Source organism: Dermacentor variabilis, chromosome 1, assembly GCF_050947875.1.
Source record: "Dermacentor variabilis isolate Ectoservices chromosome 1, ASM5094787v1, whole genome shotgun sequence".
NCBI lineage: Eukaryota > Metazoa > Arthropoda > Arachnida > Ixodida > Ixodidae > Dermacentor > Dermacentor variabilis.
Genome location: NC_134568.1, coordinates 193,866,319 through 193,893,627, shown reverse-complemented (window position 1 = coordinate 193,893,627; position 27,309 = coordinate 193,866,319). Strand labels below are relative to the sequence as shown.

The 27,309-nt window shown below is 49.0% G+C and overlaps 1 protein-coding gene across 1 annotated transcript in view; it reads right to left on the bottom strand.

The window, feature by feature from the left end:
- Window positions 1-27,309, bottom strand: part of LOC142557237 (synaptogenesis protein syg-2-like) — a 140,598-nt gene that overhangs the window by 92,421 nt on the left and 20,868 nt on the right. The window contains exon 4 of the mRNA XM_075668978.1: window positions 23,655-23,858. Within this exon, the coding sequence (XP_075525093.1) occupies window positions 23,655-23,858 (204 nt within the window). The remainder of the gene's footprint in view (window positions 1-23,654; window positions 23,859-27,309) is intronic.

Here is a 27,309-nt window from a genome sequence, read left to right as displayed (position 1 = left end):
TGTATTGAGATCATGTCTTCTTAGAAATCCAAAAACTAGCACCACGGTCGAGATATGGGACCTCAAAATGTGCTACGAAATGAATTGGCGCTCCAGTTAACCATTTCCCGAAACCATACCGCAAATCGTTTGGGACATTCTTAACTGGGACACCTAGGCATTTATTATTTATCTCTTTTTTTTTCAGGTTTTGGGGACGGACATCTCTGAAGGGGTATTATTTTTAGGATTTCTGCTCAGATATGACTCCACTACTGCTCGGCTTCAATTTCGAAATTCCAATATGCTCCCTATAGTTAATCATTAAAGTTAAGTATCCAATTTTAGTTAATTAGCGAAATTATTGTTGAAGTTTTCTTGTTGATAATGTCCACCCAGCCACGTAATGTATCAGCAAGTACGGCAAGGGCCTAGATATGACAGTGTTTATCCCTTGTGTGTGTGTGTGTGTTTCGCGTAAAAAGAAACGCCTGCTATCTATATATGTGCGTCAATAAAAGCAGACAGGCATCACAACTGTGTCTTTGCCTGCTGCACGGAAGGTCTTTACAGGCTTGGGAAACATTAGTCTCTACTTACCCTCGTCGAAAAAAACTCGCAGTTTCGCCAGAAAGGAAAGCATCGATTGTGAGAGCAAATTAGTAGAGAGCTATGTTAAGAAGTTTTATCGGCCATGTAAACTTGGAAACATTCGTGAGCGAAATGAATTAACAAGCATGGTGTCAGTGTGCAAAGGCAAACATGAACGCATCCCACTCGATAACCGCGAACACTCGCTGTCGAAACGCTGGCGTGACCACGCGCAGCAGCATCAGCGAGCGAAGTGACCTTCGTGCTGTCTATCGCTTCAACGCAAACAGTGGTTTAAAAAAAATAGCACGCACAAAGGTATGAGTCGTCTGCAGATCGCTTTAAAGATACCGCGCCTGCGACCGCGCACGGCCGCACAAAGTGTGCAGTTTCTAGCGGAGTAGAAGCCTTCCCCTCCCTCCCGCGCTGCCGCGCCACTTTGCTCCCTTTCGCGCGCGAGATTGAGTCGCCATCATCAGTTTCCCTTACACCGACACGCGAAATACGCAGTTGCTGCCGGAGCTCAACGCGACCCCTTCGCTCATGTCCCCTTGCCCTACCCCCCCCCCCCCGGCCTTTCGCGCGATGGAAGACGGCGCGTTTGCTATCCGCCTGCCTCCCTCGCACGGGTCCGATTGAGCCGCGATCGTTGGCTACCCTGGCGTGCTTTCACTCGCACATACAGCATACGGCACGCGGCGACGCTTTTATTGCCCATGGACTTTATACGGAACATCACTGTGACGCCGACGGCGGCTGAAAAAATGTGTCTGGATTGTCCATACAAGGATTATATTGATCGCAATACAATAACCGATTTGTGGGATCACTATTGTTTGCGTTGCTTTTTCTCTCGTTGTTGTGACTAACATGACACGACCGACAGAACGATCTACCAAGAAGCTAATGAGCAACAAAAGTAGTGAAAGCAACCAACACACACACACACACACACACACACACACGCACACACACACACACACACACACACACACACACACACACACACACACACACACATATATATATATATATATATATATATATATATATATATATATATATATATATATATATGTAAAGAAATCTGAATGAGGTACTTTTTAATAAGCGTCAGAGAACAGGTTGTACCTCCGTTTAAAGCATTAAGCAATTTTGGCTTCAGAATGCCGCGGTTCTGTATATCAGAATCAAAGCAATCTTGCGAACGCAAAATGCCTTTGGCATTTCAAGTGCACTCTAGCTTCGTCACGTTTATTTTCCTCAAAACAGGTACTACAGCTTGCAGCCTACAGGAACAGGGCTATTTGAACACAAACATTAAAGCTGAAACGTTGGATGCATGTGAACGCTGAGACACAACATTTATTTATTTTATTTTAATTTAATGAAAGACCTAAATGCCCTTAGACGTAATAAAATCTGTACTTATTTTTATTTCTCTTCTTTTTTCTTCTTTTTTCTTCTCTTTTTGCTTTTTTTTGCTTTGTTTTTGTTGTGTCGAAGTTACATGTCTGCAAAAATAGTTAAGCTCTCATTCACTAACTGGCTGGCATACGTGTATTCTGTGAAATTGTGGGACATGCATTGTGAGAAGAACCAGCATGCCAAATAACAAAATGGCCTCGCGTCTTCGCGATTGCTGTTCCAGAAGTGGCGGCCGCTTGCCATTGGAGCTCTTGAGATGTAGTCACAAGCGGGCAATTTGTTACGGATCAGATATCAATAAATTATATAAACACGGCCTTCAACGCTGCTACAAGTGTATAAGTTTCAAATGCTGCTGGTGCGCTTAGTCCCGTCCATGTACAAAGAAATGACCTGGAAAAGAACTGGACACTCGCGTTCGCACCTGCTCGCCACATTCCTCTGACGTTCCTCTGATGCTCGCCACATTCCTCTGACTGAGGTGAGCACTAACGGCACACTGTTATTCCCTCATAAGTGAAATAAACTAACTCATAAAAATATTTCACCAATTCTACCATTTGCCGTCGGAATGATATTTTATCTGGGAAACCGAAAAATGTATGCGAATTTCTTGTGCAAGCAGCGTTCCGCACGAAAAATCGTTGTGACTACACTGTAAACTATATTTCCGAAGTGGTAGTGAATTTACAATGAGGAACTTGAGTGGGCAGTGTTTTTTTATGCAAAAATCTCGTGTTCTGTTTTGGCATTAACGTTTACTTTATCAACCCGCTGCACCATTGATATCCTACCGTATTCTTTACGTCGCTTTGGCTTCTCCTTCCCTCTACTAAGTCAGCGGCAAAGCACCCTTTACGGGCGTACACCATGGGTAGTTTTCTAAGTTGTATATTTTCGAGTAGTTTTGTTTTTGCTCGATAATTTTAAACCTAATAGCTTGCTTTGTTCTTTTTGCCATTTATGTGGTTGATTGGTGGTCCGTGGTGCTAGGTCGGAGTTCAATGGTCGGGCTCGGCAAGTAAAACTTCGTTCGTTCGTTCGTTCGTTCGTTCGTTCGTTCGTTCGTTCGTTCGTTCGTTCGTTCGTTCGTTCGTTCGTTCGTTCGTTCGTTCGTTCGTTCGTTCGTTCGTTCGTTCGTTCGTTCGTTCGTTCGTTCGTTCGTTCGTTCGTTCGTTCGTTCGTTCGTTCGTTCGTTCGTTCGTTCGTTCGTTCGTTCGTTCGTTCGTTCGTTCGTTCGTTCGTTCGTTCGTTCGTTCGTTCGTTCGTTCGTTCGTTCGTTCGTTCGTTCGTTCGTTCGTTCGTTCGTTCGTTCGTTCGTTCGTTCGTTCGTTCGTTCGTTCGTTCGTTCGTTCGTTCGTTCGTTCGTTCGTTCGTTCGTTCGTTCGTTCGTTCGTTCGTTCGTTCGTTCGTTCGTTCGTTCGTTCGTTCGTTCGTTCGTTCGTTCGTTCGTTCGTTCGTTCGTTCGTTCGTTCGTTCGTTCGTTCGTTCGTTCGTTCGTTCGTTCGTTCGTTCGTTCGTTCGTTCGTTCGTTCGTTCGTTCGTTCGTTCGTTCGTTCGTTCGTTCGTTCGTTCGTTCGTTCGTTCGTTCGTTCGTTCGTTCGTTCGTTCGTTCGTTCGTTCGTTCGTTCGTTCGTTCGTTCGTTCGTTCGTTCGTTCGTTCGTTCGTTCGTTCGTTCGTTCGTTCGTTCGTTCGTTCGTTCGTTCGTTCGTTCGTTCGTTCGTTCGTTCGTTCGTTCGTTCGTTCGTTCGTTCGTTCGTTCGTTCGTTCGTTCGTTCGTTCGTTCGTTCGTTCGTTCGTTCGTTCGTTCGTTCGTTCGTTCGTTCGTTCGTTCGTTCGTTCGTTCGTTCGTTCGTTCGTTCGTTCGTTCGTTCGTTCGTTCGTTCGTTCGTTCGTTCGTTCGTTCGTTCGTTCGTTCGTTCGTTCGTTCGTTCGTTCGTTCGTTCGTTCGTTCGTTCGTTCGTTCGTTCGTTCGTTCGTTCGTTCGTTCGTTCGTTCGTTCGTTCGTTCGTTCGTTCGTTCGTTCGTTCGTTCGTTCGTTCGTTCGTTCGTTCGTTCGTTCGTTCGTTCGTTCGTTCGTTCGTTCGTTCGTTCGTTCGTTCGTTCGTTCGTTCGTTCGTTCGTTCGTTCGTTCGTTCGTTCGTTCGTTCGTTCGTTCGTTCGTTCGTTCGTTCGTTCGTTCGTTCGTTCGTTCGTTCGTTCGTTCGTTCGTTCGTTCGTTCGTTCGTTCGTTCGTTCGTTCGTTCGTTCGTTCGTTCGTTCGTTCGTTCGTTCGTTCGTTCGTTCGTTCGTTCGTTCGTTCGTTCGTTCGTTCGTTCGTTCGTTCGTTCGTTCGTTCGTTCGTTCGTTCGTTCGTTCGTTCGTTCGTTCGTTCGTTCGTTCGTTCGTTCGTTCGTTCGCTCGTTCGCTCGTTCGTTCGCTCGTTCGCTCGTTCGTTCGTTCGTTCGTTCGTTCGTTCGTTCGTTCGTTCGTTCGTTCGTTCGTTCGTTGCTGTAGAGGGTGCGCGATGACAGCCGCCTGCCGTAGGATAGGCGGCCGCTCTAAGACTGGGTTTCTTGTTCTTTGTTTTCTCGGTCGCGGTGCGTCGTTAGATGGCGGCCACTGGCCATCATGAGGCAATGCTGCATAGCAATCAGATTCCGATTCTGACGTGCGTTAAACTTGTTCTTTAACGAAACCTAGTTTTAAAACATGTCATCTGTCCTTTCTGGAGAGTTTCGCCAGGGGTCTCCTATTGCTGCGCACGTGCGCTCACCTTCCCCTAACTGGGCCCGGCGGGTAGCGCGCGCGCTCAGCAGTGTGTAGGCACACGGACGCTGCCAGCGCGGAAGTGGCGCCCTGTATGCATTGAGACCCGTGGTGCTCCAAACCGCGGTGGTCGTTCGGCGGCGCGCGATCCTCGAGCGTGCGCACCGACAGCGGTGTGTGAGTGGCCACAAGTGCCACGCAGCAGCCTCGCGGATCCGCATGTTCAGACAGCCCAACGCGGGCAGTCAGTATTTGCTTCCTCGTCCTAATTGTCGAGAACATATTGCAGATGACTCAAACTAGCGCTGCTATATATTGATAGCGGACACAACTTCGGTTCGTTATTATGAAATATTTGTCAAACCGACGGTCGTACAATTGAGAGTTTACTGGTCGTTTCTTTTGTTTGTTTTTGTTTTCACTGACCCTAAAGGCAGCGCCTTTTCCGCGAGCCCCAGTAATAATGAAGCGCTGCGCTTCATGGAGTACCCAATCGCGAGCATCACTGCGTTGAGTTAGCACAATCTTGTGTACCAAGTGTACGCGTGCTCAGCAACACCGCCCTTCAGCGCGCACATCGGGATGATGATGATGAAAAACTTTATTTATCCCTCTTTAAAGGGAAGGGGGCAATGGAATAGAGGGTGGGAGGAGGAACTACTTGAAGTAGGCCTCCTTTATCCTCTCAGCCCACTCCAGGATGGCCTTCTGAAGATCGGGCCTGGAGCTGCGCAAGGCAGCCTCCCACTGCTCCTCACTAGATATTAATTGCTTGAGGAAAGGGGGAAGGGGGTGCCCTAAGCACCCCCACATGATGTGGTTTAAGTCTAATCTGGGAGAGATACAGAATTTACAAGAGGGAGAAATGTAAATGGCGGGATGAATGCGGTGGAGGAGGTAAGGGGACGGAAAGGTACGAATCTGCAGCTGTCGCCACAGAACTTCACACCTACGCGGGGATTTGCCCATGAGTGGCGGAAAGGTTAAGCGGTCTTATCGGTAGTGTGTGCAGATGTCGTGGTAAGTAATAAGTCGATCCCGCGCTGTAAATGGCGCCTCCTCTGTGGCGAGGTCCGACACATCTGATGCCTGAGCCCGGACTGTAAATCCTCGGGCACTGGCATGAGCCGCCTCGTTTCCGGCAAGGCCCGCATGCGCGGGAGTCCAGATTAATGCCACAGTTTGATGGAAAGGATGGGCCAAGAGGAGAGAAAGGGCTAGCTTAGAGACCCTACCCGCTCCGAAGTTATGTATGGCTGCTTTGGAGTCGCTAACGATAACTGATGAATTTGGCACATCGGGAGATTTTCCAGTCTCGCTGCCTGCTGTCGTGACACGAAAACTAGGGAACCTTTACCAACAAAAATTTTGAAAAGCCATTGTTCCAGAATTCTTTCCAAATGATTTTTTCCAAGTGGATTCGCCTTACAAACTCAGCGACTACAATTCGTAAATTGGAATACGTGCGGTAAACTAATTAATTAAAACGTTAATCGCGTAATTATGCTAACTATGCAATTAAGTCTCGTGATTGTGATTTCTCGTAGAAATAATCATCGCATCGCCGAGTAATTTTGCTCAAAGGTTCGAACTGTGCTATCTGCCAGAGGAAATTTTTTTTAATTTGGTGCAGCTAGGAAAAAAAACACCTGGTATGTTGACTGTGTTCGTGTAATGTTGATAGATGTTGGGAGAAAAGTAACGTAAGAATAATCGATTACGTTTTAACAAGTGCTCAATAACTTTCGTTTAATTGATTACAATCGTGCAAAAATGTAATTGATTACAGTGAGCAATAACTTGATTAATAATTGACTAATTACATTTTTAAGAACTGATTGCAATTGTAATCGGTTACATTTCTCGTTCTAAACTTAAGTCTGGTAGTTTCACAAATTTTGTGCCCAGTAGCCAGTGTTCATCTCTGTAGCTCCAACCTGTCCCCTCTGTCGCCGAAAAATTTAGTCTGTCTCCGGGTACATAGAAACGGTAGAACAAAATGCTTAAAACAGTAAGATAGACATGCGCTACGGCAACTCCGGCCATAAAAACGCCAGTTAAGAAACAGTAAACGCATGTTCGCTAACATAAGTTCAGTTCGCTTTATAAGTTCCCAGAAAACAGAAAGCTAGCTTCTAAGTTCCAAAACGTCAATCACGCCATATTGTGACTCAAGCATCTTTAAATTTTCTTCTCTTGCTTGGAATTACTCGTGTGAGGTTATTAAAACTAGAGACAAGTCGTTAAAAATACAGTGCTTAAAGAAGTCGTAAAATTATAATGGCAGATAAATGAACGCTTCACTGCGAGCCCCAAAACACCAGGTAAGCTGATAACTATTACGCCATCTTGAAGCGATGAAATAAATGTCGTATCGCAACGCTGTAACTATATATACGGAGGAAAATGATATCGCACGTCTAAAAGAACAGGCATAAAAGCTTTTCAAGTGGAGCCCCAAAGTAATGTTTTACCTATCACAAAAGCATACATTTATAAACAATTCGGTAAAGTAAGCTTCAGCACCCTAATTTCGAGGCTTTTTACGGGCTTCCTTTTTTAAAAAGCGATAGTTTTCTTTGGCTCTTGCCCCAATTTTGCGGTTTATCAGTTTCTGGGCGTTTATCATCAATTTAGGGCACTAGGTGTCACTAGTTGATTCTATAAATAGAATAAATGAATGAAGATGTCCGCTGGGTCGGTTTCGAACGCTGGGCCGCCAAGCCCATAAGCTCGATGGTCTAACCATCGATGCACATGCTTTAAAAAGCGGGAAAAGAATTTATGCAGGAACTACATGTACACTTGAGTTGTCCGAGTATGCGTAAGCTCTGTGCCACTTGCTCATGTCCACGCAGCCTGGTGTCATTATTAATCTTATCAAACTTGATCCGACCAGTATAACCACTTATCAATCCTTATCGGTCGGTATCTACCTTATCGGACTAGATCCAACCCTTATCAGCCCTTATCGATTGTTATCAACCTGATCGCAATCGATCCAATCCTTATCAAACCGTGCATATCCTTATCAACCCTATTGAAATCGATCCGGCCCTTATCAAACCTTATCAGCCCTTATCAACCTTATCAGATTTCCTCCGATCATTATAAGCCGTTATCGCTCTTTAGCACCTTATCCATCCGCATCGAACCATTATGAACCGTAGTGAGACCCATATACCCACTCATCACTCCTTATACTCCTTATACTCCTTAAAAACTCCTTGGCTGCTCATCCGTCAGTGTTGCATGACGCGAAGTGCATGAGCCCACAGAGATTGGTGGCATTTCGTACGGTGAATGAACGCCCCAAAGGAAGACGCATCCCAGGACTACCGAAACGCCTCGGGGATGTGGCGTGTTTCGCATTACATTTTCGCGAAGTCCGAATTTTCTTGATGCCCACAATGCCACAAGTCGGCTCTACAAGTGGTCCTGGAGATGGCTTTCATTCAACGATCACCAAGACTTTCAACAAAGCCTTCATAGAAACTGTTTTCTTTTGACGCATTTTTTTCTACAGCCGGTACGACGCATTCATATGGCTCAAATATATTCACCTTCTGCAAGGGTGTGTCTTTAGCCCAGTGAGCAAGACACTCGGCTACTGAGCGTGGGGTCGTAGGTTCCGACCTCCCCACTGCCACCGTTTCAGAGCGCCGCTAATAGGCGCCCGCTGCTACGGCGAGTGTCGGCGTAACCGAGCGAACGACCAGAGCGAAAAAGGAAAGCGAATGCGGAGTGCAGCGGAGCATGAAAGACGCGAGGAGACAGGTGGAGTAGGAGAGTTCAGCGGAAATATGAGGCAGGAAGCGGAGTATGAGGGTATTGCGAAAAGGGTGAGAAGAAAAACGTAGTGCGGCGCGATGGCTACGAGATGGCGCCACAGTAGCGCGCGTCGTTCGGGGGGCTTGTCTGCAGCGGCTTCTGTGAATCGCGTGCTCGCGTAACCAACGCGCTGGCTCTCGCGTTATCTAGATAAGCGAGACAGTGGCGCCACAGTTCGCTCCGTTTGCAAAGTGTCACATGAGACAGATTGTCCGCACCAGTCAATATATCACGAAATGAAAACGAGTATAGAGCTGCGCTCAAATCCCGCATTAAGGAATATCGTAATCGTCGGTGGATATTTTTTCCTTTTGAATTTATTTTCTTTTATAAATTAATTTATTTATAGCGATTCATCTTACGTGATAGACGCACGTACGGACGGATGGGTTTCCTCGTTGGGTAGGCATAGAAACGCTTACGCATTTAATAAAATCCTGCAAGTCAGCACGCTAGGCCCCGCGTCGCACAGCAACAATTAATTTAAAAATCAACCACCCTTTCAGTACTGTGAAGAGGGGTGCAAGCGAAGCTCGGGATCCGCGGCTCTTCGTCGTCGTAGCGCCTCGGCATCGCGCACCCTCACGGAGAGGTCGACACGTCGACGACGAGCCCTTTCTCGAGCGAGTTCCTGGCGGCGTTCATCAAACGCCGCCTCTTCTTCGGCCGAACGCACGGCGCGCGGCCCGCTGCCGCTGCCCTTCCTTCAACGCAGCCTGCTCTTAGACAGAACGAACCAAACGCGGCCTCCTCATCTGAATGCCGGGCCTGAATTGACGGGAAACGGCGGGCGCGAGGCGAGCGAACACGCGATCACACCCTTTCCTTCCTCTGGAGGGAGGGGACGCCTATGATTTGCTCGTGCTTTGCGCTGCGTCTACTTCTTCGTTCTTATAAAACCGTGCTTTAAAGGTCGCATGTGATGAACTGAAGGCGCATCTAGCTGCCGAAGTGGACGGACATGCGTTTCATGTGCTCCCAAGGAGCGGTGGTTGCGGCTAGTAGCAGCCACGGAAACAGGATGGCCGGTCAAGGTAACCAGGAGTATAAAGTGATGTTGCCCCACCTTTTCAAAGGTCGGATTGTTTTGAATACTGTATTTTTGCACGGCGACCTTCCAGCGCGACCGTACCGAGTGGAGGACTTTCGGGACGCCCTTGCTTATGGAACTGCTATCTGAGCCGGATGCCCTCGGAGCTTTTGAAATGAATCACGTGTGGGCAGTTACGTTTAAGAACTCAGTGTCTGTGAAGAACTTGTTGGCAATGAGCGACGTGAGTGTCAAGGGACGCCCATGCCCAATTGTTGACCCTAACAAGCAAGAAGTGCGTGTTAAGGTGCACTGGGTTCTGCACAATGTCAAAGACGGTGAAGTACGTTCCATGTTTTTGCCTTACGGCGAAGCGTATGAAATAGCCAAAGAGCGGTGGCGCGTTCACGGCGTCACTGATAAAGGGTGAACGACGCGTGTCCTGAGCATGAAATTGAAGCCTGTAATCACCATTCAAGATGTTCCCCATCAAATTCGAATTGCAGGTGAACCAGCCCTGTTGGTTGACTGTCACTGGACGGTCACCAATGTGTCTGCGCTGTCAAGGGAAAGGTCGTATTCGCCGCCACTGCCGCGTTCCTCGTTGCCTACGATGCAGACGATTCGGGCACGGCGAAAGCCACTGTGTACCAACGCACGCCAATATGCAAGGACCAAAGGGGAAATCAGACGTGCTGGAGCACATAATGGACGAAACGGAAGCCGAAGAAACGTCCGCGGCGGCCACAGACACCGCAAATCCGTTGCGAACGCCTCCAGAAAGCTTGAAGGCCAAGCAGGATCTGCAAAATACGAAAGGCGTTCCGGAAACACAACATGAGCCGGAAGCTGAGCCAATGAAAGACGGTAATCAACCAGCAGGGAATGCGATTGTGAGTGCCGCTGCGTTGAAACAATGCGAAGGACTTGGGACCAAAGACGTTGTCATGTCTGATGCGTCAGCGGCTGCCATGAAGCGGATGCATGCCGAGACAACTGAAGATAAGCATGCTTCGGAAGGCGCGATCGCGGAAGGGCCGCCTCCAAAAGCGAGCCCAACGCGTCGATTGCCGTTTAGGCCGAAGTGAACGGTAGCACCTGACAAGCGGACGGAGACAGCACCGAAGTAGACGCGGTTACTCGCATTCTTCGGATGTCGACGCGACAAGCGACTGCAAGCTCAGAACTTTATGGACGGTGGCCGGTTGCGTAGGCACCGTGCCGCTGACAAAAACTGTGATAACGTGGAGGAAACCAGCCACGTGCGTACTCATACCGGCGACATCTCGGGAGCATCAGGGAGCCCCGAGGTGAACACTATGCGATCTGTCTGTACCGCGCGGGACGCTCAAAAAAGCTTCAGGTCCCACTACATGTAGCCACGCTGAACGTTCGGGGGCTATCATCAAGAAAACAGCAGTGTCATGTTAGCCGCCTGCTTCTTGAAAACGATATGAACATAGCTGAACTGCAGGAAACTAAAATTGAGAGCAATGAACAGGCGGATCGCATGGCGGGGGTTTTTCGGATGTGTTACTGTGTCTGCGTATGCCACGCAGTTGGCGCTTCTGGCGGGTGTGCTTTACTTTTACGCAAAAATTTAGGCATTGAGGAAGTTAATGTTATCGCAACCGAAGAGGGAAGGCTGCTTATAGCTGATTTTTTTTTCTTTGCGTGTTTCTTGTATTTATGATCCCAATAAGGAAAATGAGCGTGTTGGCGTTCTTTGAAAAGGTTCATGGCTACCTAAAGTGCGATAGGCATCTTCTTTTATTAGGAGGCTTCAACTGTGTATGTATGGCGGGAGATAGATCAACAAACGTTTGTGTTCGGGATAAGCGCGCGAGATATTTAGATGAGTTAATTGAGGATTGCCAATTAGAGGATCTCAGCTGGTTGTTATCGCGAGGATCTAGTCCTATATTTACACATTTCCAGCGCGGTAGTAGTGCGAGGCTAGACAGAATATATGCTAGTTTACAGTTTGTGGCAGTATGCGGTTCTAGTGAAGTCAAACATGTCTCGTTTAGTGACGCAGTATAACTGGGATCTTTGGAAGTTCAATGTAAAGCACTTATACAGCATGTTTGTCGACGAAATTAGAAAAGAAATCACCAAAATTACCACCAATAATTCGACAAGTAGCAGAAATAAGTGGGAAAATCTTGAGCACGCGATCAAGACGGTCGCGATAGAAAGGGTAACGGTACTCAGCTACACATAGAAAAGGAGGCTACTGAACTGCAGTGTCCACTTGATTTTTTTGTGTGCATGGAAGCTGCGAAACCTGGGTCGAGTGCAAACGACATAAGTGAAGTGAAAAACCACTTGGAAGCATTGAAAACACAAAGGTACAGAGCCGCGATGATAATAGCGCGAACGGAAAAACTGTGGATGGGCGAATCGCCAAATAAACACGCTTTGAACGATGAAAAGGGATACGCCGCTCAAAATGAAATACGCCAACTCCGGTATGAAAATGAAATAACGTCCGACAGCAAGAAAATTGAACAGGATTTTGTTAACCATTACTGAGACATAATTGGGAATTTAAAAATAAACGAAAAGTGAGCTTGGTGACGATTTTCTATACCCAATGCAAAGCTTAGTGATCACTCACGGTGGTGGAGTCGTCAATATTTCCCGTAAGCGCTCGCAGTTTAGACGACCTGATGGTGATAAGTAGGCTCCCAGAATTGTGAAAGAGATCTTGCTCTTCACAGTCAAACACACGTACTGGTTTTCATTATCAGGTGACACGGAGTGATGAACATACGTCAAGTCACGGCGTATAAAAACAATAATCTTGCTGCATCGCCCGTGGGTGGAGGACATAATGCACTCATACCTGGACAGTCTGATGGGAAATGACAATAATGGGAAACGGATTCACGAATACAAACTGTCGAAAGTCGGACATACGCGACTTAAGTCCTCTGACGTTCCATTGAAAGACAGATGCATTCTGGACCTCCTATCGAAATGATGGCATCTGGCGGGCCATTGCCTAACCCTAGAGCTGAAAGCACTGGACCCAGGGTATTCAACAGCACGATCCGCGCCGGAGGGGTTATCATGTTGATGAATAGAACACGCATAGCAGCCATCAGTGAGCGAAACATTATGACAACCTGGCGATCATCAGGTGTCGTTGTATCAGCGGTTCGTGAGGGTGTCGATGGCGTCGGTGTCGATGGTGGCAGGTTGTGCGCTTGGAACTGCGGCCCACTCTGCAGGACGATCGACTCTTGCCACTTTCTTGGTTTTCGCGGTTTATTTTATGGTGGCGCTACCCGTTGATGCAGCAGCCGCTTTGGCGGAAGATGGCGTGTTGCTTGTTGCGGTGTTTCGTTTCGCCCTTCGGTGGCGATACCGTCGCCGCCTAAGTGTAGCGGCAGCCTCGCTGCGTGTTGAATGATCCGGAACCATGCGCTTTAGAACCGCGAATTTCTGCCGGACCTTTTGGCAGTCCTTCGATGAGGCTTTGTGGGAACCACGGCAATTAGTGCACTTCAGGACAGTCGCGCGGTAGGCGTCTAATTGGGATTCAGCACACCGCGGGCACACAGCATTGTTCAAACAGACGCTTTTTACATGGCCAAACTTGAAGCACTTGAGACATTGCAGGGGCTTCGGTATGTAAGATCGAACTGCATGGCGGACATGGCCAACTTTGACGTGAGAGGGAAGGCAGTCTCCCTCAAACACAAGCTTCCTGCAGCGTGTGTTTCCGAGTCTGGTGAGATGCGCGATGTCAGTGCCTTCTGTTGTTGGCTTTATTAATGTTGGCAAGTCGTCGGCCGGAATGAAAACGCTGACGTCATAAATGACGCCGACAGTGTCGTTACCACCTGTAGGGATCAATGATCGCACTTATGCTTTGTCGATTTCCGTGACATTCGTAAGACTTTGTAGAGCGCTACGATGTAAAACGTCTACAGTCAGGACATTCTTCCGTCAGTCTATTCTCACGTCTTTAATCTCATTCGGTTTGATGCCACCGGGTAACAAAGAAAGAACCTGCCTGTTTAAGAGCCGCAAATTGGTCGTAGGGTCCACGGGTAAGAAGAGAACAGTGTGCGGTCAGCGCTGTGGCATATCTTTCACAGTTGAAACACTTGCCGGTGATGACGCCCGCGGCAGTCTTCTTATTGCTTTTCGGCTCATGACATCCTTGAAGTCGTCGTTCGAGGAGTCGCAGCTTTCCGAGTACAACTCGGTGGCTTCGCTGTCTGTGTCGCTTGACTGGCTCCCCTGTTTCCTGGACGTAGGCCGACCGGATGACTGCGCGCCAGGAAGATACTCGGAAGTTTCTTCGTCCATTGCCGCAACCCCAGAATGTGCTAAGAAACAAAGCGAGAATGCAGAGACAACAGTGCCAGCGTTCAACTAAAGAATCACTTCGTCGTCGTCCTCCATGCCTGGTGCAAAGTATCCAACTGCTACACGAGTTGACGAAAGACGCCTGCTTGCAAGCTGGAAGTCTACCGCCACTCACGTGTCCTCTCTGACTAACCAAGGGGGGTCAAGCCAATATGAAGAGTCAGATTATGTAACATTAAATTAAATAAAGCGGGTGTCGGCTTCAGCCCGACAACACCAAGAGAAGCTGTTTATTTGTTGCATGCAAGGCTCTTGTACATATCTGTTTTTGTTGATAGAAGGGAACGGAGAGCGTTAGTTGACAGCGGAGCAAGCATCAGAATTATAAATGCCAGCATCGTTGAGAGAGAGAAAGTAGAACTGGGACGGCCTGTAGAAGTACATGGATACGACGGAAGGCGAGATGTTCACGATAAATGGACATGTGTAACCATATCATGCCTCGGCAACAGTGTTGCTGCACAGGTGCTAGTACTCGACGAAGTACCCTGTAAATTGCTCCTTTCCCGTCCAGCCATCGGTGCACTTCATCTTAACATCTACTGGACTGAAGAAGGATGATGACGATGATGATGATTCCTCAATTAATGGCACAAACCCACTATGGGGAATAGGCCCCGAATCGGGTAGTAATATGATTAAAAATAAAATAAATTAGTTACTAAATAAATAACAAAAAAGGAAAATGAATAGTCCAAGATAAGAAATAAACTGTTAATAAAATAGTGTTTAAGACGATAGTCAGCCTTCTCTTGATAGGAGTAGTAACAAGCACTTATTGCTGAAATACACAAAGTATATACTTAAACATGAGTAAGTTATATTTTGAAAAATAATATTAATAATATTTTAACTGTGAATTCGTGTTTTTCTTTTTGAATTTTCTCAACTGAAAAAGTAAATCAGTTATGTAAGCTACGAAATAATAATAAGGCAGACTTTTTGTGTCCCATAGGAAATTAGAAATGGCTAGGCAAACGTTCCTGTGGCTGGATTCTAATACCGTTGCATCAAGGGAGAGTATAACTGTACTGCTTGAAGGCAATCGAGTAGAACTTGTTGCTGGGCGAGTTGGTTGGGATTTAATGAATATATTGTTGCGCCAAAAAGGAAAATAAAGACTTGGGACGGAGAGTCCTTGATTTCTTAACGGAATTTCTAGACATCGTGAATAGAAACCGCAGAAGAAAAGCACCACAGTCTCAGCGCTTCTTCAGCTTCGTCTTCGAGGAGCCTGTGGATGCCATCGTAAGGTGAAGATATTAACCCGAAATTGCTATGCTTGAAGGGATATCCCAAGGCAACTACAAAGTTTGAGGTACCATTTAAGTTGGGCGACACTACAGCGATGAGAAAAAAGCCCAATAATATGTCACGGTAGAAGATGGATGGATGGATGGAATAACTTTACTGAAAGGTCCTGCGAGCTACGGAGCGCAAAGCCCCGTAGGTCGCAAGCACGTTGGGACTGGGAGTTTTAACTTCCTGGCCGCATCGTGGGCTCGCTGGACGGCCCGGAGCTGCTCCGCCAGGTCCGCGCTGCGTAATGCTTCTTGTAGCCTGGCGGAGTCTTGATTCTTGTTTGCGTGGGTCCGACCTGTTACGTTTCGCCTACAACGCGCGGTATAGCCGGCGCGGATGCAACGGACGCCGGGGCTTCGTTCAAAGCGGCGGACATTTTGGCCCGTTCGGCGCCGCTGCTACGCCTCCCCGCCAAGCGCGTCCAGGCATGTTCCAATGCCACGTGTCTTCGTGTGTGCGTGTGTGTGTGTGTGCATGTTGGTGCCCACGCTTGTCAAAGCGCGGCAGCCGGGGAGAGGAGCTCCCCCAACTGTGAAGCGAGGAGGTCTGAGCGGCGCCGGCCCGGCGGATGCGTCACCTACTCGTCTCAACGTGCCCGAGCGGCGCATCACGTGCCCCTCTGACGAGGCGTTCCTTCTTGCCCTCAACTGCGAGAGTATAAAAGCAGCTCCCCCGGACGCCAAGAGAGAGGCTCCGATTTCTTCAGTTGAGTTACGTGCTCTCCCGTCTCTCCACTTCGGCCGACCTGACCGCCCGCTCTTTTGCGATGCTAGAATAAACAAGTTGTTCTGTTACCAGTCGACTCATGCTTTGCCGGGACCTTCGGATGCTTCCAGTTGTGCCCCAGGCCGCCAGGCCAACGCTACCCTTGGGACTTGCGACCCAGTTGCAACAACTCGTGCCAGCGGTGCGATTGCAATAATGGGTGTCAGCACTGAGATTCCAACAACTGGTGGCAGCGGTGGGATATAAACAACTGGTGGCAGCGGTGGGATCGCGACAACGGAGGCCAGCAGCGAAGATATGCAGTTGACTGTATGCTGAGCAGCACAACGACCATCCGGGAGAAGTGCAACGAGCCCTGTGTGATGACTGGTTGCCTGCAGCGGAACGACTGCGCTGAATTCTTGGCTGCGAGGTTTGGTGAGTGCGGGACTTTCTTCTTCTGAGTTTTGCCAGGCTTTTGTTAGTGCCAGAAACAGAGCTGGTAATTGTGGTTGTCGTTGCTGCCGGGTTAGTTTGCGGCAAGACAATAGTAGGCAGTAGAGAAAGCAGCATTCAGAGCAGCCATGGATTTGAAGTCGTTGCGCAAACCGAAATTGCTGGAGCTTGCAAGAGAGTTGGGTCTGGATGTCTCAGACAAACTCAGAAAACCAGAACTGCTAAGGGCTATTCTTGAGTCAGAAGCTGAGGATGACGAGCTGTCGGAATGCCTTGAGACCGTTGAGGAGAGGGCAAAAAGACAGGAGCGCGAACTTAAAGAACAGAAAGAGCGAGAGCAACAAGAAAAAGAGCGCGACCGTCAACACGCTTTGGAAATGAAGCGTCTCGAGGTAGAGATGGAACGCGCTCGGAATGGAAGTCAGGCACACGGTGCAGGAGAACGAGTATTGTTCAAAATGACTGACCTGATGCGGGCGTTTAAGCTTGGAGAGGACATTGGTTTGTTCCTGGTTAACTTCGAGCGAACGTCCGAGAAGCAGGGGTTCTCTCGGGAAACGTGGCCACAGCGCTTGCTCACTTTGTTACCCGGCGAGGCGCCCGACCTAGTCGCTCGCTTGAAGAGAGAGGAGGCAGAGGATTTCGACAAAGTGAAATCGAGTCAGCTAAAGAAGTACAGGCTGTCAGCGGAGGCGTTCCGTCGGAAGTTTCGGGAAAATGAGAAAGGCAAAAGTGAGTCATATACAGAGTTTGCCTACAGGCTTATCTCAAACATGGAGGAGTGGCTCAAAGAAGAGAAAGCGTTTGGTGACCACGAGAAAGTTCTGCAGAGTTTCGGGCTGGAACAGTTTTATAGTCGGTTACCTGAGAACGTGCGGTACTGGGTCTTGGATAGGCCAGACGTTAGTACGGTTGCTAAAGCCGCTGAGCTAGCCGAGGAGTTTGTGACGCGTCGGGCTCGCGGAGCTAAGGACGGTCAAAAGGGTGAATTTGGCTCCAAGTTTGAGAGGCCGAAGTTCACACCCATGAGAGAAAAGGGGAACACACGTAGTGCGGATGCGAGTGAAAGCAGTCCGACCGAACCTAAGGAGACGGCGGCAGCCGAAGCCGAACGCAGAAAGCGGTTCGAGACGAGGCAAGCGCGCGTGTGTTATACGTGCCAGAAGCCGGGTCACTTTTCGGCGCAGTGTCCAGAAACAAAAACAAAAGTCGTGTTTTTGTCATTATGCAGCACTGACGAGAAAATGAAGCTTCTCGAGCCTTACATGCGAGACCTCCTCGTGAACGGGAAAGAGTGCCGCGTGCTTCGCGATTCCGCAGCTACGATGGATGTAGTTCACCCGTCTTACGTAGAACCCGATATGTTCACGGGCGAGTGCGCATGGATCAAGCAAGCCGTGGAAGCTCACAGCGTGTGTCTGCCCGTAGCAAAAGTGCTTATTGAAGGACCTTTCGGAGCGCTTGAGACGGAGGCGGCAGTGTCATCTATGCTGCCCCCCCAGTACCCGTACCTATTTTCGAACAGGTCCGATCACCTCCTGCGCGAGAAGGGGCTTTTGTTTGGTGAGGCTAGCGTTCAGGCCTTAACCAGATCGAAGGTTCGGGAGCTCGCTGCAAAGGCGGTAGTTGCGGGGCCGACGTTGTCGAACATTGAGAAAGGGTCAGAGGCGCAGCAAGCTGATATTCAGAGCACGCCCGAACTGAATAAAATTGAGCCTGTAGCGCTGAAGGTACCAGATACTGGAGAGGAAATGCCCGACACGGGAAAGTTAGAAGAGCTATCTGCAGATTTGCTCATCGCGCCTACGTCAGACGGACTTAATAGGTTGCTAAAAGTCAGCCGGTCGGCTTTGATAGCCGAGCAAAAAAAGGATGGCAGCCTAGAAAACATACGCTGCATTGTCAAGGAAGGTATCGCCAAGAAAAATGCTCGCTTTGTGGAAAGAGGTGGGGTCCTGTACCGGAAGTATCTAGACCGCAGGGGAGTGGAGTTCGATCAGCTGATCGTGCCTCAGTGCTACCGTCAGGATCTGTTGCGCTTGTCGCATGGGGGTTCGTGGTCCGGACACCTAGGAGTTAAGAAAACTAAGGACCGTCTCTTGCAAGAGTACTATTGGCCAGGGTGTTTTCGGGACGCAGACCATCTCGTGAGGATATGTGACACCTGTCAGCGGGTGGGCAAACCAGGGTACAAATCGAGGGCGCCGTTGAGATTGGTACCTATCATTACGGAGCCTTTTAGACGGCTCGTTATTCATACAGTGGGACCTCTGCCGGTAACAGCCACGGGGTACAGACACATTTTGACTGTGATCTGCCCAGCGACGAAGTTCCCTGAAGCAGTGCCGCTTAAAGAACTCAGCTCAGTTGAGATAGTCAATGCACTACTGTCCATATTTGCGCGAGTTGGTTTTCCTGCGGAAATCCAGTCAGATCAGGGCACGGTGTTTACGAGCGCTTTGACGACAGCCTTTCTCGAAAGGTGCGGGGTAAAGCTGTTACACAGCTCAGTGTACCACCCGCAGTCGAATTCCGTTGAGAAGCTCCACTCCGACATGAAGCGCGTGTTGAGAGCATTGTGTTTTGAACAACAAACTGACTGGGAGCTGTGTCTGCCTGGGGTGATGTTTGCAATAAGGACCGCGCCGCATGCGGCTGCGGGGTTTTCGCCAGCTGAGCTAGTGTACAGTCGCTCGCTGCGATCTCCGCTTCGCATGCTTCGAGACGGATCACTGTCCTCTCCAATGGCTGCAGACCATCTCTTCCACAAATGGCCGCCTCCTGCGCTGGAGCCTCGCTTTGCAACAAAATTCCTGTGAGGTGCGTTACAAAAAGGGGAGTCTCAACGGTAACGCCGATGGCCTACGTCGAAGCCCCTAACGTAGAAATCAGCCTCAGAGTTGTTTGTTACTGATGTTTTTCTTCCTGAGGCAGGATTTTTAACATATTGCTTTTGTTTAGTGTTTCAAAGTGATGACGTGCTTTCTAGTGCAATTTTCCAATTTGTGGACGCGTTCTGAGTGCTGCTAGACTACTGTAAGGAACTAGGCAGTGGTATAAAAGGGGAAAGAGCCTGGCAGGGCTTAGTGAGGGTTGTGCCGTGCTTGCTGACTGAGCGGTTGAGTTTCGGCGTAGTTCTAACGCTAGCTGGGAACGAGAAACAAAAATGGCAACTCTCCCGAAGTCACTTTGCAGTGTCCTGTGCGAGCCTGAACGTGAGAACGAGGCCTTCTCGGTGCGCTGCGCTCTAGAAACGCCGAGGGACGACCGACTTCGGTTGCGAGCATCGTCGAGCGACATCCCTCCTGACAGCGGATGCAGTCCCCTGACCATCGGGATCTCCTTCCCCCGGCGGGGCGGTCTGTTACGTTTCGCCTACAACGCGCGGTATAGCCGGCGCGGATGCAACGGACGCCGGGGCTTCGTTCAAAGCGGCGGACATTTTGGCCCGTTCGGCGCCGCTGCTACGCCTCCCCGCCAAGCGCGTCCAGGCATGTTCCAATGCCACGTGTCTTCGTGTGTGCGTGTGTGTGTGTGTGCATGTTGGTGCCCACGCTTGTCAAAGCGCGGCAGCCGGGGAGAGGAGCTCCCCCAACTGTGAAGCGAGGAGGTCTGAGCGGCGCCGGCCCGGCGGATGCGTCACCTACTCGTCTCAACGTGCCCGAGCGGCGCATCACGTGCCCCTCTGACGAGGCGTTCCTTCTTGCCCTCAACTGCGAGACTATAAAAGCAGCTCCCCCGGACGCCAAGAGAGAGGCTCCGATTTCTTCAGTTGAGTTACGTGCTCTCCCGTCTCTCCACTTCGGTCGACCTGACCGCCCGCTCTTTTGCGATGCTAGAATAAACACGTTGTTCTGTTACCAGTCGACTCAAGCTTTGCCGGGACCTTCGGATGCTTCCAGTTGTGCCCCAGGCCGCCAGGCCAACGCTACCCTTGGGACTTGCGACCCAGTTGCAACAACTCGTGCCAGCGTTGCGATTGCAATAACGGGTGTCAGCACTGAGATTCCAACAGACCACATGGCCAGAGCAAGTGATGCCTAGTGTGCTAAGGCAATTTTCGCAATATGATGTTGTGTATAGCTCAGGCATGTAGTGATGTAGTCTGTTCTGCGTGGGGTACGTGTTGGTTTGAAGCATTCTGAACGTGAGGGCTTGAGGCCTGGTGAGCTTATTGTGAGGTGTGCTGTATATTCTGCGGTCTAGATAAAAGTGCTTTGTGATCTCGTTGTATGTGGAGGGAGTGTCTCGATTCTCGCTGGGATGGTCACGACCAGAATAGGTGGCGTCGCGAAGGGTTAGGTCTCGCGCGCTCCTGTGAGCCACCTCTTTGAGATTAGGAGGGGCGTCCTCGATCTCTCCGAGGTGTGCCGGGAACCAGCAGATGGTGTGATGCTGCAGCGGTGTGGATGTATTGACTATTTGTAGTGCTTGTCTTGCAACGGCTCCTGTCTGAAAGGCTCTGACGGCCGAGCGTGAATCGCTGTAGATGTGGGTGGTTGTCGGGTCTGTGAGCGCGAGTGCGATGGTGACTTGTTTTGCTATCTCGGACTTGTGGGTCTTGAGTGTGAGAGCGTTTGCGACTTGACTATGCTTATTGACCGTGGTGGCAACGAAGGCCTTCCTGGACGGGCACTGTGCCGCGTCTACGAAACAGGCTAGGATCTTATCACGTATTTCGCGCAGGATGAACGATCCGCGTGCCAGCCTTCTGGGTTGATGGTGCGCAGGGTCCACGTTCCGCGGGAGTAGATGTACCGTGTAGGAGTTGCGTGTGTCCGTCGGAACGCCTTGGTATAAATTCTCGATTGCTGTGGTGTCATGACCTAGTTTGGCTAGTATTTCCCTATCCGGTTTGGTTCCAGAGAGTCTTATCAATTGAGCCCGTTCTTGAGCATCGGCGATTTCTTCATGTGTATTGTGTACCCCCAGTTGCAGCAGGAGCTCTGTCCCGGTGCCCTTGGGGTTGAGAATGTGGCTGAATAACGAGCTTCAAGAGATGTTGGATGCCGAGATCATTCGTCCACCCATGTCTACATTCGCTTCGCCCATTGCTATTGCACCTAAGGTAGATGGAAGCCTCCGACTCTGCACGGACTAGAGGCAAATTCATAAGTAGGCAACACTTCATCGGACATTTCATTTGGCTATGCCCGCAGTTCAACACCGAAAGAAAAGCGATGGTCGACAGCCTGCAGGAAAATGGCCTTTCGCACAGGACTTTTGAAGACGCGTTTTCCCCACAGGGCCAGCGACAATCAGGAAGAGAGTGCAACGACTGCTGATTGCCTTCATGCAAGACGCGGGGCTCTTCGACACCTGGTGACACACATAGCGACACTCATCGGAGGCTCATGCAATTGCCGGCCATGTATGCTAGGCTAACCCTACCTGCTGCAACACCACCACCACCACCACCACCACCACCAAACGGAGTTTTTCCTTTTCCTATGCCACGAATCGACTCTATCATAGACGAGACGGGTGGCTGCAGAGTGTTTTCGCATATTGATTCATGCAAACTATTTTGGCAAGTTCCCCTTTCTGAAGAATACAAGAAATAATCTGACTACATAACGCCCTTTGATATCTATTAGTATAATTGACTGCAACTTGGATGGAAGAACTCATCCACGTAGTTCCAGAACCGTTCTTTGGGAAGTTTCGTAACGTGTACATTCACGATATAATAATTCACTCTCGGAATGACGAGGAGCACTCGGAGCACATTTCTAGTATACTTCAAGCACTGAGTGGTGCAGAGCTCAAGATTAATGAAAAGTGAGTTTTTCTAAAGAAAAGTTGTGTTCCTAGGCAGAGTGCCGCGGGTATTACTCGGCGTGACGTAGCATTTTCGGTCATTAATTAGAGATTATGCGACGAAGACAAAGTGCTTCACAGAAATTAAAAAGAATAATGTGCCATTTTGATCGACAGCAGAGTGTGAATCCGTTAACCAAAGCCATGTGAGCATCATTTCGTCTGATCCGATTCCGACACTTCCAGACTTCAAGTTGTCCTTCGAGCTCAACATCGATGCTTCTTATTACGGCACAGGTGGGGTGGTTTACCAGAGGGATACAAAAGCTCAACGGAGCCGGCAACACAAGCTTGTAAGGTATTACTCGTAGTATCATTAAAAGCTTTGGCAATCCTAATGGCCGTACTCTATTTTAGACCACACCTGGATGGCCGGAGCTTCACAATCTTTACCGATCACTAAGCATTGACTTATATCATTAACCTCGCAGAGCCTAGAGGAAAAGTCGCGAGGTGGGTGACTGAACTCCAGCAGTTTATTGGTCCATGACAGATCTGGGAAACACCTCAAGGATGCAGACGCCCTTTCAAGACCTGCGGTAACCCCAAATAAGGAAAATGTCAGCGCAATTCTGCTGTGGGAGGGAACAGAAGAAGTGGAGCTCCACGATGAAAAATTTGTAGTCCCGGAAACAATAGTGCCTTGGATCTTAAAACTTTATCATGACCCTCCAGTCTCTGGCGCGCACGATGGGTTCTAGCAAACATATCGCAAGATTTCTCAGCGTTTCTGGTGGAAACCCACGAAAGATGACGCACAACGATGTGTCCAGCCTTGCCACCAATGTCAAGTCCACAAAACCAAGCAGCTTACGTGAACAGGCAAGATGGTCCTTCCTCAATATTCTGACATACCATTTGAAGTCGTACAGGTGCATTTTGCAGAGCTCAAAAAATGGCTACAGAAGTAAGAAAAAGCAGTCTTTCCTAATGGCAATAGATCAGTTTACTATAACAGTGCACTAGAACAATGGCTGCACGAGCGGGAAGGGAAGACGCAAGAACTGTGATTGCCCTTTTGAGCCGACAGATGTTTAGGAATACTAAAGTAGAAATATCAGACAATGGGCCAGCATTTGTAAGGCAGCGTCTGCAACAGTGGCCGAAGGAACGAGGAATTGTTATGTAACGCTGCGCGCCCTACCATCTTGCAGAAAATGGCATGGCTGAAAGAATCATACGAGACTTGAAACAGTTTATTTATATGTGTCCGAGTTTCAAAGACGGATAGAAGAGCTACTCGGAGGCCGCTGTAGCTCATCACAATCAGTGGCACACTGAGAGCATCAACTAGAACTGAGAGCGGCTAAGCTAGAAAGCCAGATCGACTTTCAGAACCATGTAAAATCGCCGCCGCTGGTACAAGCCTGAGTCACTCACGGTTCATAGCAAGCGTCACCGAGGTGGAGACGGGTGCGGTGAGGTTCGAGTTTGCCGCCTCGCAGGTGAACACGGCGCCCAGGTGCTCGCGGCGGAGGGTGCGCACGTGCAGTGTCACCTTGCGGCCGTCCTGCTCCTTCTGGTGATAGACGCGGTGTAGGTGCACCGAGCCCTGGTGCCACGTCACCCGCGGCTCCGGCTTGCCTGGGAACAAGGTGAGAAGAAGAACGCCTTCACCAAGGAAAGGATATAAGAGATTCTAAAAAAGAAACACCGCCATTCTGCGAACGTGTACAGGCACGTGTACGCTCACCAGGCGTTCTTACGCGCACTTTGTGCGAGACCTGTGGCACAGGCTCTTCTCACTGGTCACGTGCCCGACGCCATGGAGAGTAAGATCATGTGGTGTCACGTAGTGACACAACGCCATTTAAGCGATGGCAGTAAAAAAGCGGAGAAAACAAGGAAGGTAGGCAGCTTGAACAAAGTAGCTTCTAGTTTACTATTCCATGCGATTGAAAAAGAAACGAAACTGCTGTTCAAAAGAAAGCGATAAAGAAGGGGAAGGGACCTGATAGACAAATATTGGCGCAATGATTTTCTGGGGCACTCATATGCGCATGTACGGCCATTCGCAGCCAAACTTCCTTTGAACACGGCAATCGGAACACAAAAAGAGCAGACAATCTGCGTCTCCTCGTAGCAGAGGTATGAAACCAGGCATCGAAGTGCGCACTCGGCATGGCACGTGCGACTTCTGCGACGTGCCACTCAATTATAGGCTGCTCACCGATCCCAGCGGGTAATTCATTTTGTTCCTAGATTAAAGTGGTGATTTGGACGAGTTAGTTATGGATTGCGAAATGTTTTTTATTATAGAAGACACGGACAAAGAAAGTTTTTTTTTTATTTGGGGCTATAAGCTTTAGTGATCCACTTCATTTTCCATCTCGCCCTGCGTCATTGGCTCGGATTCATACATGAGTCGCTGTTATTACTGGTATGGGCCGCTCGGCTTGGCAGATGACAAGAACAGAACAATGAAAAACCAAACTAACAGCTACAATACTGTCCCTGGGGCCATATTGGCATGTCACACTTCATTTTCTATTCTGCTTGCCGTTCGTCATTGACTCGCAGGACGCCACGCCTACGTAAACGCCGACATCGGTCATTCGTCGCGATGGGCGATACGAATCGAATAGAATCGCTAGAAAAATATCCTTACATAATACGGCAACTGCTTTTTTTGCTTTCCGAGAACCTCTGTGAGCATCTGCATATCCTCTGTCGCTAAGCGCGATAAGGATGCGCTCCGGAGTCCGTTTGTGCCGTCTGCCGGAGCCAGCTGGTTCCACGACGGAGCGCTTTGCTCCTGACCCGCTTGGGCGGTGTCGCAGCTCTACCCAGCGTGAATTGCGAGCACCGGTGACCTGACTATCTGAAAAGGCGTGTTCCCAAGCCGAGCAATTCAAGCGACCGCCAGCGAAGGGCGCGAACACACCGAAGCTCACTGATCTCTGCACAAGTGCGCGTAGAGAACCTGTACTTGTAGCCGCCGCCACAATATTTTCAAGGTGCACTTATAAAGACCTTGTTTACCAGATGCAAAAGTAAAGGCTTTCAAAACATTCAGCAAGCTCACATGTACCAACACTATTACCGAAAAAGCTCTAGCTCCGTCTGCAATAGACACTAAATGTCCGTTAAAGTGTGCATTCGAGACAATCCGAGTCAGTGCGGAACGCAAATATACAGCAAAAGTTGAATCGCCACCTAGTCCACTTCTGCTTGAACAAAAGAAAAGAAAATTGAAACTTTCCAATTGCGCCTCTTAATTCAAATTAAACTGAAGAAATTACGCGATTATTAACAACTGAGATTTTCCATCCTTCGTGAAAGAAAAGCAGAAGTTACAGGGCTACGCTTGAGTCGTTCCCACGAGGAACCACCGCAAGACAACCCTACTTAGACTTGGAAGTACAGCCGACTTGTGTGGTTTTCGGGACCGCGACGAGAGTCCTTGCGGCGTGCTTTGATGCGTGGGAACTGAGCACCGACACCCGGCGATGCGAGTTGGGGATTGTGGAGATGCACATAGCGCAAAAGGCATGCCTTGCACGAATGCTCTTCGCGAAAAGAACGGGTGGCATGGAGAAAGACTATGCGGGTGGTGGTTCCACGGGAGCGTCAGCGCTCTCGCTGGGCAAACACAGCTGTTAGAGAAACGCCGAGTGTGCGCCGTGTCTTTAGGATGCGCGGCTCGACTGTAGCGAAACGAGCCATGACATGCCCTTCGCGGAAAACTATAGCTCAGCGACAGCGGTGCGCTTTCGTCAAGTGCCAAACAACGACGCTGCGTCAGCACGACGTTCTCCTCTAATTTCTTCTCTCTTTCTCTTGCTTCTGAAGCGCAGTTGTTTCGACTACGCGACAACGAGCGGAGCAACGCTTCCAACTCCCGAGCGCATGTGCATAGAGCTCCGCTCAGCTGGGCCACGCGGGTTACATAATTGTTGTTGTTGTCGTTGCGACTTCAGCACACATTTTCTTTACAATTTTCTTCTGCTTTCGTTGCAAGAATAGCGCAGCGGCCATCGATGTGTTCTGTTGTACGAGGAGATGGTGCCACCTTGATCGCAGTAAGCGGGAATATGGAAACACGTGACCGTGTTGAGCAGAGCGCGGCCACGCGTTCTCATTGTTTCCTCTAACTGTGATCAAGATAGTACGCCGGCTTTTCAAAGTGACAGTCAAAGCTATATCTGACTACAAGGCCACCTTTTCATCATGATGGACGTCTTCACATCGCTTAGAAGCCAGAAAAAATTACACATCGCTCACAATGAAGGAAGAATGACTTTTGTACGTTGCTAAAATGTAACTGGGGAAATTGAGACGTAAGATACACAGACACATGCGAAAAAAACTTGCCTTCCTTTCTTAGATAATTATTTAAGTAATGGTCTAGAAAAGTTGACCCGTGGATTTCCGTACTTATACTAACTTCGAGGAAATGTGTTGTAACATGCACTTTCCGTCTAACGTCTTACATGTAGTGACGCGCCGACTTATCTGCTTGAATATATAACGATCTGTAGGAGTATCGTTCTTCCGTCATAGCCCTCGTTCAGGGGAGACTAATACTCATGTGCTTGTTAGAGGCGTCCGGGACAATGCGCTCCTCCTGCATGTAACTGTACAGTGCGTATATCTATACTGCTGTTGCTCCGGATGTGTCCTGGATTGGCATGGCACCTTGCGGTATAGGTACCGATTAGTAAATAGTTGATGTTTAGCAAAGGCATCTAAATGATGTTTGAGAGTATCCACCATGTATTTTGCCTCGTGCAGAAAACGAAATCGGAGGTGCTTCGTCAATATTTACGTATTGGGATCGCTTGCAACGCAGAAACCAGATAAAAATTATTGCGAAAGTAATTATCAGTGCAGCTGTTAAGGAACATATACCATATTTGAAAACTGGCTTTGATCAAATGTGGCCAGAATATTTTTCTATAGACGGAATGTACTATCGGCGGTTGCCTACGGGGCGCTCGCACCACTTTTGCCAAGTGTCGAATTTTTCACAATCACAGCGGCTGCCTGCATGACGCATCTTGCGCTTAAGCAAGTTTATACCCAGGTAAAATGC